Source organism: Oncorhynchus clarkii, chromosome 17, assembly GCF_045791955.1.
Source record: "Oncorhynchus clarkii lewisi isolate Uvic-CL-2024 chromosome 17, UVic_Ocla_1.0, whole genome shotgun sequence".
Classification (NCBI taxonomy): Eukaryota; Metazoa; Chordata; class Actinopteri; order Salmoniformes; family Salmonidae; genus Oncorhynchus; species Oncorhynchus clarkii.
This window is the reverse complement of record NC_092163.1, coordinates 51,816,609-51,831,810: the sequence shown is the minus strand read 5'-3', so window position 1 is coordinate 51,831,810 and position 15,202 is coordinate 51,816,609. Positions and strand designations below refer to the sequence as shown.

The 15,202-nt window shown below is 45.7% G+C and overlaps 1 protein-coding gene across 1 annotated transcript; it reads right to left on the bottom strand.

Moving 5' to 3' along the window:
• Positions 1-1,908: 1,908 nt before the first annotated feature.
• LOC139371063 (GATA-binding factor 2-like) lies at positions 1,909-14,910 on the bottom strand. The gene is made up of 6 exons (XM_071111110.1): positions 14,696-14,910; positions 13,763-14,282; positions 12,412-13,002; positions 8,854-8,999; positions 5,453-5,578; positions 1,909-2,738 (listed from the first exon to the last, which is right to left on the bottom strand). Exons 2-6 carry the CDS (start codon positions 13,992-13,994, stop codon positions 2,451-2,453), a joined length of 1,383 nt encoding a protein of 460 aa, XP_070967211.1. The 5' UTR covers positions 13,995-14,282; positions 14,696-14,910; the 3' UTR covers positions 1,909-2,450.
• Positions 14,911-15,202: the final 292 nt, after the last annotated feature.

The following is a 15,202-nucleotide window of genomic DNA, read 5'->3' as shown; positions in this document are numbered from 1 at the left end:
TGCCAGAACCGCCAGTCGGCCAGGATCTGCCAGAACCGCCAGTCGGCCAGGATCTGCCAGAACCGCCAGTCGGCCAGGATCTGCCAGAACCGCCAGCCGGCCAGGATCTGCCGGATCCAACTACCTGCCTGAGCTTCCTCTCAGTGCTGAGCTTCCTCTGTGCTGAGCTACCCATCAGTCCCGAGCTACCTCTGTCCCGAGCTGTCATTAAGGAGGGTAACCTATCTAGGGACGCTAAGGAGGTGGACTAAAACTATTATGGAGTGGGGTCCACGTCCAGCGCCAGAGCCGCCACCGCGGACAGATGCCCACCCAGACCCTCCCCTATAGGTTCAGGTTTTGCGGCCGGAGTCCGCACCTTGGGGGGGGGTACTGTCACACCCTGACCATAGTTTACTTTGTATATTTCTATGTTGTGGTTGGTCAGGGTGTGATCTGAGTGGGCATTCTATGTTACATGTCTAGTTTGTCCAGTTCTATGTTCGGCTTGATATGGTTCTCAATCAGAGGCAGGTGTTCGTCATTGTCTCTGATTGGGAACCATATTTAGGTAGCCTGGGTTTCACTGTGTGTTTGTGGGTGATTGTTCCTGTCCTTAGTGTTAGTTTGCACCAGTTTAGGCTGTTTCGGTTTTCATTACGTTTATTATTTTGCACTGTTTGTATTTAGATTCGTGTTGCTATAGTCACAATAAACATGGATCGCAATCTACATGCCGCATTTTGGTCCGACTCTCCTTCTCATCAAGAAAACCGTTACACCCATTCACATTTTATGCTATATGGCAGTGATCATCAACTAGATTCAGCCGCGGAACTATTTCTTGAGCGGATGGTCAGGAGGCTGGAACATAATTACAAATCATTTGTAAACTGCAAATCAACCACAAGAAGCCCAAACAGATGTAATATTTGACAAAAACATAATCATTTCAAAACGCGCTTACATTTGTATACGATCACATATCTCTCTATATTATGCATGGCAATACTGTGGAAAAGATCACTTAGAGCTGATTTGCTGGTGTTTTTAGTATTTTATGTCCAACAATGAAATAACCTACAGGCAACCAGTTGGGGAAACCTGCTATTCAGTGTGTGTGTGTGTGTGTGTGCGTGGGGAAAATACGTCTCAGAGAAGTCTCATTCATGTTTACAAGTTTTCTTTATTATCATCAGTACGTAATGGCATCCAGATTGTCAGGTTATAATTGTTTTGGACAGGTAATAAAGAGCAGGTGTGTGGTTTTCTATCTGCTAAGTAGAGAGGCAGCAAATCAAAACTGTGCTGTGGCACAGAGACACACATCACAGAGAAACCAAGAGGTACAGGCTACTGCTCATCACCATGGCAACACTGATGGAACAGGAGAGGCCTAGGTAATGTAGAACAGGACAAAGTTCAAAAAGACTATTCCAAACATAGAAATAGGATTGATAGAACAGATATGTTGCTCGTGTTAATGTGTAAATCAGCTTATTATTCCAACAATAGCATCAGATTTTCTGTATGAAGTATCCAATGTGGCAGCAGAAATGGCAAATACTGGGTATCTGTTTTATTCAATCTATTTCTCTGCTCTGTGTATCTCTCTCTGTCTCCTTGCTGAAGGTTTTAAACACACAGTCCTCTCATTCACTAGGGGTTCATGTGAAGAGGGAGCAGTTGGCAGAATTAAACTTGATTCCTTTATTTTCATTAGGAGGAAATGTTTAACAGCTCAGAGAAAGCGCTTCAGCTAAAAATAGATTTATAATGATAGAAATGGTGATAACAATATCCATAATGTTTCAGGTGAAAGAAAAAGGCAAAAGGCAGTGAAAATAAATTATCTGGATAACAATAATAACAACAATAATAATAATACCATTAATAATATACAGTTTCAAATTAAGCTTTATAAACTTCTTTTTTTTTGTTACTTGTTTCTTTTTTTTTTTGTAATGTCCATTAAAAATAGTAGAAGTCCATGAGCAGAAATCCAGCATATATTTATTAAATGGTGTGAAGGGAATTGCTCTGTCTTCGCCCCAAAGTTGTCTTCACCACCCTCGTATCTCACACATTTACAATATTCACAGTTACTTCAGACTTGCTCGGCACATACCACTGCAGCAGGACGGGGGCGAGGTGGGAGGGGACGGTATATGCATGGGGATGGGTGGAGGTGAGGTGTAGTCTATCTCTGGTCTAAGAAGGTACCTAATAGAGAGTAAAATAGCCCCGCCCCGACCCCACCCCACCCATCAGTGGATGCTGCCTGGTTCCCCCATACCCCCCCGTACCCTTTACATTCTCTCTATACAGCAAGACAATCAACATAGACACACCAAATGCATGTCTTTAACATTATACACATTGTCCTCAAGCAAGAGGCCTATACGACCCTCAACCCCCATTAGAAAAGGGAACAATCTTCACATCCCCTGTGCCTCCCCATCCTCCCCAGCTCAGCCCATGGCGGTAACCATGTTGGAGTGGTGGGGGTGGCCAAAGGAGGGGTGTATGGGTGTGGGGGTGGGCAGCATGTGTCCGGCATGGCTAAAGGGGGGCAGGTGGCCCATGTGGGTCATGTGTCCAGCCAGGGAGGAAGCACTGAAAGGAGAGGACTTCTCGTGCATGCACTTAGAGAGCTCCTCGTAACCGTCGTTGCCCCGCCTGCCCTTCTTAGACTTGTTGGACATCTTGCGGTTGCGTGTCTGGATCCCTTCCTTCTTCATGGTCAGAGGTCGGTTCACCTGTAGGGAGAAGGAGATGGAGGGAGAGATGAGTGACCGGGTTGGGAGGGTTTATAATCAACTTAATGTGTTTGAATTGAATGGACTACGTACAGGAATAACCATATTGTTTATTAGGAGAACTCTAGATACAGTTATTTGTCTTTTTTTCTAAAGAAATGTAACAATACAAATAAAATGCAGAAACAGTACGCAGCTTACTCCCTAAAACCAAGGCCATATTCAATGTAATACATGGCAATATACCAAGACTTAACCTTCAACAGTTATGCCTCATTTGAACAGACGCAGTTGGTCTGTCTGAATAACAGTCCAACCATTGTGAGTCTCAAGGGGATGACGCCTACCATGGAAACAATAAAGCACAAAGAAAGAAAACACCAACAGGGCCCAGTGTGTCTGAGGGGCCAAGCTCTGCATCCATCTCTCCCTCCTTCCCTCCATCCCTTTCTCCCTATCCCTCTTCCTTATCCTTTTCCAATCAGTGCAACCTTTTCGTCTTCCTGACCTGGCTGGCTGCGTGTGGGTAAGGGCTGGTCAGGCTGCGTGTGGGTAAGGGCTGGCTGGCTGCGTGTGGGTAAGGGCTGGTCAGGCTGTGTGTGGGTAAGGGCCGGTCAGGCTGTGTGTGGGTAAGGGCTGGTCAGGCTGCGTGTGGGTAAGGGCTGGTCAGGCTGCGTGTGGGTAAGGGCTGGTCAGGCTGCGTGTGGGTAAGGGCTGGCTGGCTGCGTGTGGGTAAGGGCTGGTCAGGCTGTGTGTGGGTAAGGGCTGGTCAGGCTGTGTGTGGGTAAGGGCTGGTCAGGCTGTGTGTGGGTAAGGGCTGGTCAGGCTGCGTGTGGGTAAGGGCTGGTCAGGCTGCGTGTGGGTAAGGGCTGGCTGGCTGCGTGTGGGTAAGGGCTGGTCAGGCTGCGTGTGGGTAAGGGCTGGCTGGCTGCGTGTGGGTAAGGGCTGGTCAGGCTGCGTGTGGGTAAGGGCTGGTCAGGCTGCGTGTGGGTAAGGGCTGGTCAGGCTGTGTGTGGGTAAGGGCTGGTCAGGCTGTGTGTGGGTAAGGGCTGGTCAGGCTGCGTGTGGGTAAGGGCTGGCTGGCTGCGTGTGGGTAAGGGCTGGTCAGGCTGTGTGTGGGTAAGGGCTGGTCAGGCTGTGTGTGGGTAAGGGCTGGTCAGGCTGTGTGTGGGTAAGGGCTGGTCAGGCTGCGTGTGGGTAAGGGCTGGTCAGGCTGCGTGTGGGTAAGGGCTGGCTGGCTGCGTGTGGATAAGGGCTGGTCAGGCTGCGTGTGGGTAAGGGCTGGCTGGCTGCGTGTGGGTAAGGGCTGGTCAGGCTGCGTGTGGGTAAGGGCTGGTCAGGCTGCGTGTGGGTAAGGGCTGGCTGGCTGTGTGTGGGTAAGGGCTGGTCAGGCTGCGTGTGGGTAAGGGCTGGTCAGGCTGCGTGTGGGTAAGGGCTGGTCAGGCTGTGTGTGGGTAAGGGCTGGTCAGGCTGTGTGTGGGTAAGGGCTGGTCAGGCTGTGTGTGGGTAAGGGCTGGTCAGGCTGTGTGTGGGTAAGGGCTGGGCAGGCTGTGTGTGGGTAAGGGCTGGTCAGGCTGTGTGTGGGTAAGGGCTGGGCAGGCTGTGTGTGGGTAAGGGCTGGTCAGGCTGCGTGTGGGTAAGGGCTGGTCAGGCTGCGTGTGGGTAAGGGCTGGTCAGGCTGCGTGTGGGTAAGGGCTGGTCAGGCTGCGTGTGGGTAAGGGCTGGTCAGGCTGTGTGTGGGTAAGGGCTGGGCAGGCTGTGTGTGGGTAAGGGCTGGTCAGGCTATGTGTGGGTAAGGGCTGGTCAGGCTGCGTGTGGGTAAGGGCTGGTCAGGCTGCGTGTGGGTAAGGGCTGGTCAGGCTGCGTGTGGGTAAGGGCTGGTCAGGCTGTGTGTGGGTAAGGGCTGGTCAGGCTGTGTGTGGGTAAGGGCTGGTCAGGCTGTGTGTGGGTAAGGGCCGGTCAGGCTGTGTGTGGGTAAGGGCCGGTCAGGCTGTGTGTGGGTAAGGGCTGGTCAGGCTGTGTGTGGGTAAGGGCTGGTCAGGCTGTGTGTGGGTAAGGGCTGGTCAGGCTGTGTGTGGGTAAGGGCTGGTCAGGCTGTGTGTGGGTAAGGGCTGGGCAGGCTGTGTGTGGGTAAGGGCTGGTCAGGCTGCGTGTGGGTAAGGGCTGGTCAGGCTGTGTGTGGGTAAGGGCTGGTCAGGCTGTGTGTGGGTAAGGGCTGGTCAGGCTGTGTGTGGGTAAGGGCTGGTCAGGCTGTGTGTGGGTAAGGGCTGGTCAGGCTGTGTGTGGGTAAGGGCTGGGCAGGCTGTGTGTGGGTAAGGGCTGGTCAGGCTGTGTGTGGGTAAGGGCTGGTCAGGCTGTGTGTGGGTAAGGGCTGGTCAGGCTGTGTGTGGGTAAGGGCTGGTCAGGCTGTGTGTGGGTAAGGGCTGGTCAGGCTGTGTGTGGGTAAGGGCTGGGCAGGCTGTGTGTGGGTAAGGGCTGGTCAGGCTGTGTGTGGGTAAGGGCTGGGCAGGCTGTGTGTGGGTAAGGGCTGGTCAGGCTGTGTGTGGGTAAGGGCTGGGCAGGCTGTGTGTGGGTAAGGGCTGGGCAGGCTGTGTGTGGGTAAGGGCTGGTCAGGCTGTGTGTGGGTAAGGGCTGGGCAGGCTGTGTGTGGGTAAGGGCTGGTCAGGCTGTGTGTGGGTAAGGGCTGGTCAGGCTGTCAGCAGTGAAAGACTTACGTTGTGCAGCTTGTAGTAAAGGCCGCAGGCGTTGCACACGGGGTCTCCATTGCCGTTGCGCCTCCACAGTGTGGTGGTGGTGGTCTGACAGTTAGCACAACAGGTGCCGGCTCGTCTGGCCGCAGACTGGAGGGGAACAAGAAGAAGGCCTTTATTCGACCAGAACAGCACGGACACACAACACATGAAAGCATAGGTTGGGAATGACATTAGTGCCGGGCAGTGTGTATAGTATTTGTATATTGGCTGCCAGGAGCCGAGAACACATCATATTTCATGCTGTTTTAGATGGAAGTTGTTCCTTATAGTTATAGATTTGCATATGATATCAGAAATGTATTCATATTGCGTGATAGTTTGATAGTTTATTGCAATGCGATTTAATAATGACGGAATTATGCAGTGAAAAGGTATCCAGTCTTTACATTCCCTGACAGAATATTGATCAAATACACCAAATAGTTGTATTGTTAGTGTATGAATTGGTCTCTATTAACTTAATAAATCAGGGGTTACTATAAAAGTCATGCTGAATAGATCATATAAGAAAGTAATGGGTTGTCTTTATTGGCTAGTTTTCTCCCAGCATGTGAAATGTTTTTAATTTCACAGACACAGTAGTACACTGATGAACACTGACTATCAAAGCTCTTCCTCTCAGATGCAAAGCATTGCTATTGAATAGAGATTAGGTAGCGAGGGGGGCCATAGGGCAGCATGTGCGATCCCCTGTCATTACAGATGGATTCTTCACACTTAATATGAGACAGTTACACACATAAAACTTACATGTACCCCTTCAGCAAAATATGGTAATCTGAACCCTCAGTCAGAATAGTGCATGGGCCTACACACTTAAGGACAATCATAAAATATGGATTAATGCAAAATACCTCTCTATTGATTCAAGTAGAAATTGCGTCAAAATTGCCCTATATAAACAATCTTCGTAGTAAAGAAGTCTACAAATCGAGGCTGGAGCCCTAGCCTTTGTCCCACAGGTAACAGGGCATAAACCCATTTATTTCACCTCCCCTACGCGGCCTGCACGCATCTAGTTCTCCATGGCTTTTTTTCTGTGCACATAAAGTGTCCTTAAATGTTGTACTAATCGCTTTGCTATATTCTATATATTGAGGACTGGCCTGCTTGACCACTGCTATGAGAAAAAAAAAGTAAGTGTACTAGCGCGCGACGAACGGAAACATGTGCTGGCCTCGCTTCCTTATCGGTACCGGCAGATATCCGGATAGGAAACGACTGGAAGGACCCTGCGCGAGTACTGAAAACACGCGAGCTGAAAAGTAGGCTACAAACGCACCGGCTACTGACTCAGGGAGAAAAACAACGACTGGATTTTTCAGACATTAGGACCAAAGGGAAAATGATGAAACTTGAATAAGTTTTTATTGCCGGTTTAAGCTATATTGGTTGTGGTCCAGGGATATGCGTTGACCCTAAAATGCATAGCCTAGGCCTATATGGCGTTTCAGCTTTCAATGTAAAACCGCTCAATCAAATGTTTCAGAAAAATCTAAAAACGGGTCTCTAGACTCTAAATAGGCCTACAGTCCAAAATCAAACGGAGTCGCGTCGGTGATGCTTTTTGAATAGCCTGCATTGGATGATTCAGATCAGTGCAGTCTTCATGCTGTCGGCTGAATGTCAATAGTCTGTCTGTATTTGCCTCAGCCATATCTCGAACATTCTCTTATCAAGATGCGCACAGGATTATATGATCTCTAGGATGGTCCTTAAACAAACGCAGTCAACATGAAATATGTTGGTCTAAATTATATACTTAAGCTTTAAATGCGTTCAATACTGTTATACGTAACCTTTGATTAATAGATTAATAATCTTATTATGCACCCTGACACATTTGGGAACCGATTCGTAAATCATTTGAACAGGCGTACGCTAATTAGGCCGACATTCAAATTCCAAATATGAATTTGCAGAAAATAAGCCTACCCACTGGGCACCGACATAAATTCAAGGTCTATTCCACGTTGGTTTAATGTAACTTTATTGAAGTTTGCTTTAAAGCAATGTCTCTATATCTGCAAACCCCCTATTTATTTATTCAAGAGGAGCGTGGAAAAAAATGCTCTTGAAAAAAATAAACTTCGAGTAGTGAAATTAGCTGAACGAAACACATGTTTTATGGTTATTATTAAATTATGTTTTACATTATTTCTACCATTATAATTATTATGAATATAATTATTAATAACATTAGTATTATTATTATAATTATGCTATTGATGTATTAGTCCATATGCAAATAGGTTTACGCCCGCGAACGGTAGCCTATTGTGGGCTATTCGAAATGTTACAGAAAATTTTCAGATCATATCTTGAATCGAGAGATTTTGGCATTTATGCATATAATTTTTTAGGTCCTCATATATCTGTCAACAGGCCGTGGAGAATCCTATTTCTTTGTTTTTCGTATTTGATGCAAATCTATATCTCATTGGGTCATATCAATTCCCTCCATTGCAGTTTCAGAGGTGCCATCTTAATTGCGTGTTTGTTGTTGTTGAGACCAATGGTTTTAAAGTCTGGTTAGCTCAGGGCTATACATAGTTACTGTTATATGGAAATAATAGATTTTAACATTTAATGGCAACAAATTTGTATTTTATTTTTTGCAATCAATGGAGTCACCAGCACATTAAGTCTGGAAGGACTATTTTCAGTAATGACAACATTTACATAGTCCATTGAACTGCTGTGTAACTGGTCTATATTAGTCTGGATCTGACCTGGCTGCTGCCCTCTGAGGAAAACACAACATTGATGTTGAAATGAGTTCATGATGAGAAGTACACAATGTGATATCAGCCAAGCAGCAAGAAGGCCCAGTCCAGTATTTGGCTAAGCAAAAGGCAGAGAGATATCCATTTACAAGTATGTACCATACCAGTCACCTAGATTCACTTGCAGAGAAAAGAAACACATAATTGTTCCGTTCTTCTGTTACCTATAAAGTGACGTAATAACACAAAGCATGCAGTGCACCAGTCACTCATACAGCCTCCACAGCAGACAGTCACAGTGAGCTATATAGTGAGGGATGATAGAGAGGCCTGTGCCGGCCCTGGTATCAGTAGCAGTATCAGAAGTAGCAGCAATAATGATAGCAGAAACAGCACAGATAGCCAGCACTCCGCTAACAGCCTGTGTAAAGGAGCACAAGGGTGAGTGGGAAACACAATTCCCGGAAACTGATTGGGAAAATATAACTTTCCTGGAATTACGGCCCTCCTCGCCCCTCTCCCCCTACCTTGTTCTTTTTTTTTACCCCCTCCCATCTCTCCTCCCCCCCCCCCCCACCCCGTGTGTGTGTGTGTGTGTGTGTGTGTGTGTGTGTGTGTGTGTGTGTGTATACTCACCAGTCTGCGTTTGGGCTTGATGAGGGGTCGGTTCTGACCGTTCATCTTATGGTAGAGTCCACAGGCGTTGCACAAGTAGTGGCCCGTACCATCCCGTCGCCACAGGGGGGTAGAGGTGGCTCCACAGTTGACACACTCACGCCCCTCTGAGCAGCATGCAGGTGGAGGGAGACCACAGGGACATTTATAAAATTAACCTGTTAACTCTAATGACACATTTATCATACATAACAATTATGTAACCTGTAGCAGTGGCAAGTACCATTTTTTAAATGTTATGTAGTCTGAAAAACTATGCAAGGACTGCATACTTTTATGTTAGGTGCACAGAAGCATGGGAAAAGTTTTAAGAATAAAACATTTTTTACTCTCTAGTTCTTTTCTTGAATTCCTGTTTATATGAAAAGGCTGCGTATTCTTGGTCTGAAGTTTGTGTGAAAGAGTGTGTGTTTAACCCTCTGCAGACTCTTGGAATAACAACATGAAAATGCTGCTGCCAGGCTTTATTCCGTTTGACCTGGTTAAGTTCCTCCCTGTCAGTTTTGGGTCAGTTTTGGGTCAGCTGGGACCCAGGCATGCTTCAGACAGGGGCACCCATACACCCACAATGAAATGTCTCTCACGTTTCTCTACATTTTGCTGTGATTACAATGATTTTCCTCCCCATATATACAGTATGGTGAAAATTAACCTTTAGTGCTGGGTTCCCCAACTGGTGGCCCGCGGGCCAAATTTGGCCCACGGGTGGTTTTATTTGGCCCCCAAAGTATTAAATAAATGTTGAAATAAATAAATGTTTGACACAAAAGACTGTAAAAACACAAGGAAATCAGCTCCAAGGGATTTTAATTAAAGACATCTGTTCCCAAGTATTCCCACGCATAATAGACAGACACTTGATCGTACACAAATGTAAGCAAGGTTTGAAATGATTGTTTTAGGCAAACATTATATCTGTTTGAGCTTATTGCGGTCAATTTGAAGTCTACAAATTATTTGCAATTATGTTCCGGCCCCCCAACCATTCGCTAAAGAAAATAATTGGCCGACGGCTGAATATAGTTGATGATCCCTGCTTTAGTGGGTGTGAGTCTGTGTGCATGTGGCAAAGATGGTCTGATAATCAACATCTCCTTGTTCTTCTCTCAGCCTCATCAGCTCATCATTATATCGGCTAAACAGCCTGCTATAACTCACTTTAAATCTGAATTCTTAGGAATGATGACCATTCATTAAAGTGACCTAATCACAGTGCAAACTAAGGTAGTAATTTTGAAATATTTGTGCTGCCTATAATGTGGATCAGATTGTCAGTCTAGACTAGTAGAGGTAATACTAACATACTTGTGGGCCTTTGCCTCTGTTGGTGGCTCCACATAATGCTGAGTATGGAGAGCCAGAGAAGGAGGGAGAGAAAAAAGAGGGAGACTGAGATGGAGAGAGAGAGGAAGGGGGCCTGGATTAGGGTTAGTCAAACAGGAAGTGCCTCTAAGGTATGCATGAGCAGGGACTCCACCAGAATAGTGTGATGCTATAGAGTTCTGTGGTCCTGCAAGCCACCAATACTGGACATCCCCACAAAGAAAAACTCCTAGTAACAGGACAGTCTATTCCTTCATGTCAGGGAGAGCCCCTAAGACATAAATATATCAGTGAGGAGGTTCCACTTCCAAACACCTATCTGGGTGTTCATGATGGAAGTTGTACCTCTGTCTTACAATGACCATAATAGCACACTGACAGATGAGGGTTTTATTTTTAGGACTACTCTTGGGGTTTATGTTGAGACATCTAATCCTTAGTTGTGAAATATGGTGAATTGATTTTTTGTTGGTGCTTTCTTTCTCTAACAAATTAATACTGGTGCTCAGTAAAAGGGAGCCGGTTATAAGATAGGGGGCTGCTTGAAGGCAATCAGCTCTGCCTACAGTCATCAAATGTCAGCCTCGACAATGCTGTATTATGTAACAAAGAAACGGCTGATTGTAAATACTGAGGTTTTTTGGCCCAAATGCTCGAGTGGATCTTCTTTTCACACCTCCGGGGCTGTATCCAGTTCACCGTTCTCAAGGGCGTGCCAGCTCGAGCGTAATTGAGTCGCGGTTTACAAAAGAGGATAATAAACGTGTCAGCCGAAGCGGGCCCGCGCTCAGCCGAACTTCAGGGCTTGGGTGTGTGCGTGAAGCGAGGCAGTACGCATTGCCTGTCTTTTTTAACCAAATAAAGTAGCCTGGACAAATGTATATTACTCAGGCCTGGGACACTGGGATCGTTTTATTTCTTCACAGCTTACAATACGCATGGTTTCTTATAATCATTAGTCTAAGCCTACATTATAATTACATTAGGCCTATGTTGATATTACCGATTTGTACAAAACAAAATGCAGAATGGATATGACCAGTTGACATAATAAAGAGGAAACGGTATGCCTGCTGTTTAAAAACGTGGCTGCATAAATTAGGCCAGAAAAAGTCGTCGAAGAGGACACAGCATAGCATAACCTCACACCACCTCTTACTGTTGTATCTGTCCACCCCCACACCGTAACAAATAAACAGTTATTGTTAACCTTTTATGTATATTAATTCGTCTATTTATTATAGTTAACTATAATAAATGTTTGTGTCCTCTTGGGGATGAAAATAGATTTTGAGATAACATTCTTGATCCATAGGCTAAGCAAAGTAATTCACATACAGGATTACTATTATGTGAATATCACTGCTTTAGGTGCATGTGTGTGTAGGGGCCTACACCTTCCTACTGGTTCTTTCGAGGCGGACTGTGTTGTTGCGACGAAAGAAACCGGTGTGTGTGTGTGAAAAGAGCTAGGAAAGGAGTTATGACAACATACATACATGCACGATGTAACCTCAGCCCAATTCTTCCATGCACACTACTCCTACTTCCACGTCAAGGCTAATTATGACGATATTGCATATTGTCATCCCATTTTGTCCTATTTTCTAAGGACGTCAATGGAAATATTGGTAACGGAGTAAATCAAATTGCATTAAACTGGGAGTTTTGAAAATGCCATGGACGTTTCATTCAACTTTTTTTTTTACCCGTTTTATAGAATAGCCTACATTGGGGAATATTTACGCATGCATTTAAACACAGGCCGTAATATATACATTCATCAAAATATACATAAAAATTCTAGCCTAGCTATTACATATTTGTATTTTTATTTAGGCTATATTTATTATCGACAAGGTATCTTATATTGTTTGGTCTAAAAATGAACTACGTTTTAGTTTTTAGTTTAAACGGTGTTCAGTTTGTTGAGTGCACGGCAGTAATTCAATACACGGTCATAGTATTCTGGTTTTAATATAGGCTATATGTTGTTTAACTCAATTATGGATTTAGATCAAACAAAACTGTTATAACACTAAGATAGCTTAAATATAGCGTATAAAGCCTATATCCAATAACATGATTTCAGTGTGGTCTGTCATAATAATAATAATATAAAATGATTATTTCATCATCATTTTACTCTGTAACACAAACATTTGTAACACATTTTCGAGATAAGATGAGACTCACCTGAGCACGACCGAGTTTTGCTTTTACATTTCGGGGTGAAGCTGGAGGATGATCCTCCGAGCAGGCTGCCGGGGTGGAAGAGACTGCCCCCGTAGTCATGCGCTGCCGGGAGAGAGTATGTGGGGTAGGTCGGTATGGGGTGGTGGGTGGATGGGGTCTGTGCGCTCATTGAGGCAAGGCTGCTCCGGAGAGGACTGGAACCCTCCATTTTCATGCCTTCAGAAATTGACATTTGATACTTGATAGAATCTTTCTCGTCCATTCTCGGGGTAGAGGATGAGGGTGAGGCGGCCCCGAGGTCTGGGGACACATCTTTCGGCGGGGTAGGGGGAAAACTGTAGAGATGTGGACTCGAATGGGACGCGGGTGTTAACGAGGATGCCGAGGCCGTGCTGGCGTTGCTGCTGCAGGGGTATAGGCCACCATGAGCCCCGGAGCCTGAGGCGTGTAGCCCGGTCTTGCTGAAGTGGCTGACCGCCCATGCGTTGTGATGGTGGGCCGCTGAGAGGGCTGCTTTGCCGGGCTCTAGCCATGAAATCCCCGGGCTATGCAGGAGATGTGGCCGGCAGACCTGACCCCCAGCGAAGCGAGCTGTAAGAATAGTAGAATAATATGTTCATAGATGGAATACACAAACCAGCTAATAATGTTACAACTCTCATTGATGATGTGATGCTATAGGATTACAGAAAGTTGGGACACCGAAGTCCTTAACCTGTTGACGCAGCGTACTTAAAGGAATTATTCGATTCGCGAGGGGCACAAAAAACGCAGTTGGCAGGTATTCAGACAAAACGACAGAAACTATAACCGCAGAAATATATTTTCTCGTTTTGAGTCATCTTGATATTTTATAATCCGTGATAAAGATTTAGCAAAGACATGCATGGGGTCTGGTAAGTGCACTGGAACCTCTTTCGCTTGACCCAAGCACTAATACATGACACCCTTTCAGCTGTGTATTATTACATAGTTTCTCACTCCTTGTTTATCTGACTAGTTCTTCAGTCAAGAAGGGTAAATTACATTTATTTGACTATAATTTCCTTATTTTTGTCATCGGCTGAATTGCTCTCGTGTCCACAACTTTTAATGGTCTCATCCACTGCCTTACATTTTTGTTCTCCCATGCAAATTAAACTTTATAGTATGCTCTCTATCAGACATTTCTGCAATTTCAACTAGTAGGCCTATCAAACCGATGCATATAAACCCACCCACATTAATGGGTAAATAAACCTGTGCGGGTTGTTTATTGCTTTGAGAAAATACATGAATAGCCTATGCCCACGATAATCCCTACTTTATCCTGATAATTAAGTTGTTTAGGAAAGTGAATGTGAGGTCTTACCGTGAGCTTGACTGTAGGACACTCTGGCCCGTGCATGAGCGGAGTTGTGGTAGTACGGGTTTCCCTGCGAGTCAAGATGGTTAAAGAAAACATCCACCTCGTCCGGGGGCAGAAGCTGCGCGGTGGGCTCCATGTAGTTATGCGAAAGGCCGGGGTGGTGAGAATCCGGGTGTTGGCCGTTCAGCACGGCGTGGTGGTGCATCCACCGAGGTGGATCAGCCGCTATATCCATGTCTGTGTGGATCTCTCCGTGTTGGGCAAACAGGGTGAAAAGAGAAGAGGGGCCTCTCTAGAGAGAGGACAACGTGTTCCTGAACCTTACTCTCTCCGCTTTGTCTTAAAAAAATGTTTTGCCTCCCTCTCCTGATAAAATGTCCTCCTATTGTGGAAAACAGAACATAAATGTGTAGAGAATTTTCGCTCGTCAATCTCCTATAACTCGGTCTTCACTAGTAGTCCGATGAGATCCTCTTGCCTCTCCTTCTTCAACAGGCATCGGGTAGTGTTTGACACTGGACACCTGTAATACAACCAAAAATAGGATGTTTATATTTCAGAGGCATTTACAAGGTGTTACGTGTTTTTTTCTTTGTATGCCTGTCCTGTCCTAAGAGAATAATTCGGGGAGGCTGCTTCTTTTTTATGTACGATTTGTAAGTGATGTATGTAAAGGTAAAACATAAGATAAACACCTCGAATCACTCGTCCCCACCCACTCCCATTCCGAGGAACCTGAAATCATCGACCCATCCTCACCGTAACGCGCACAGATAAGTACTTTTGAACTCATGCATACTCTTCATTTAGGCTAGTAAACTAATCATCGTCAGTACACTCAGAACAAACTGTTAAAATGCTTACAAAGCGGAAGAAGTCATTTGTTTTCTTCACACAATTTTGGAGAAAAAAATAATATATATTTTATGCAAATACCTTGTCTGTCTCAGGCTTGGTTATTCCGATTTCAAGCCCCTTTGGTAGAATTCTCCTCCAGTTGGCAAGTATATTTTCCTTTCTTGTATTGACTCAATTTATACGGCATATGTTTGGTCTATTTTTCCTTGGTTTTGGCGTAGGGTTATTTGCTGCGTAAACTCCGATGGAGACGGATAGGCCTTTAGCGACATGCAGCTGTAGGAACTGTCAGCACTGGCGCCAGTGAATTCCATGTCATGTGCGCAGGGGCGGGGTCTTGACTTCAGCGTTGATCCCGCGACAGCCAATTGGATTCTGCCTTTGCCAATTCTGACAACTGCCTCTGCAGAATCACCATGCCATTCGCCTCTCCATCCCAAGCACCAGCGAGCGGACAGCCCTGGCCCCTGTATGCTTGTCTCATCCCAGAACGTATTAATCAACAGCGTCACCTTATTAGTTAAGCAGCCCCGGGCCACCACCCACACCAATGCTTTCTCAACCAGGGGAGAAATGTCTTTGTTT

Bases quoted from the DNA above. Each gene is read 5' to 3' on its own strand.
- LOC139371063 (XM_071111110.1), bottom strand. From the start codon at position 13,994: ATGGATATAGCGGCTGATCCACCTCGGTGGATGCACCACCACGCCGTG. The intron at 5,579-8,853 runs GTGAGTATACAC...GTTCCCCTCCAG, and splicing joins TCAAGCCCAAACGCAGACTG to TCTGCGGCCAGACGAGCCGG. The intron at 2,739-5,452 runs GTAAGTCTTTCA...TTCTCCCTACAG, and splicing joins TTTACTACAAGCTGCACAAC to GTGAACCGACCTCTGACCAT.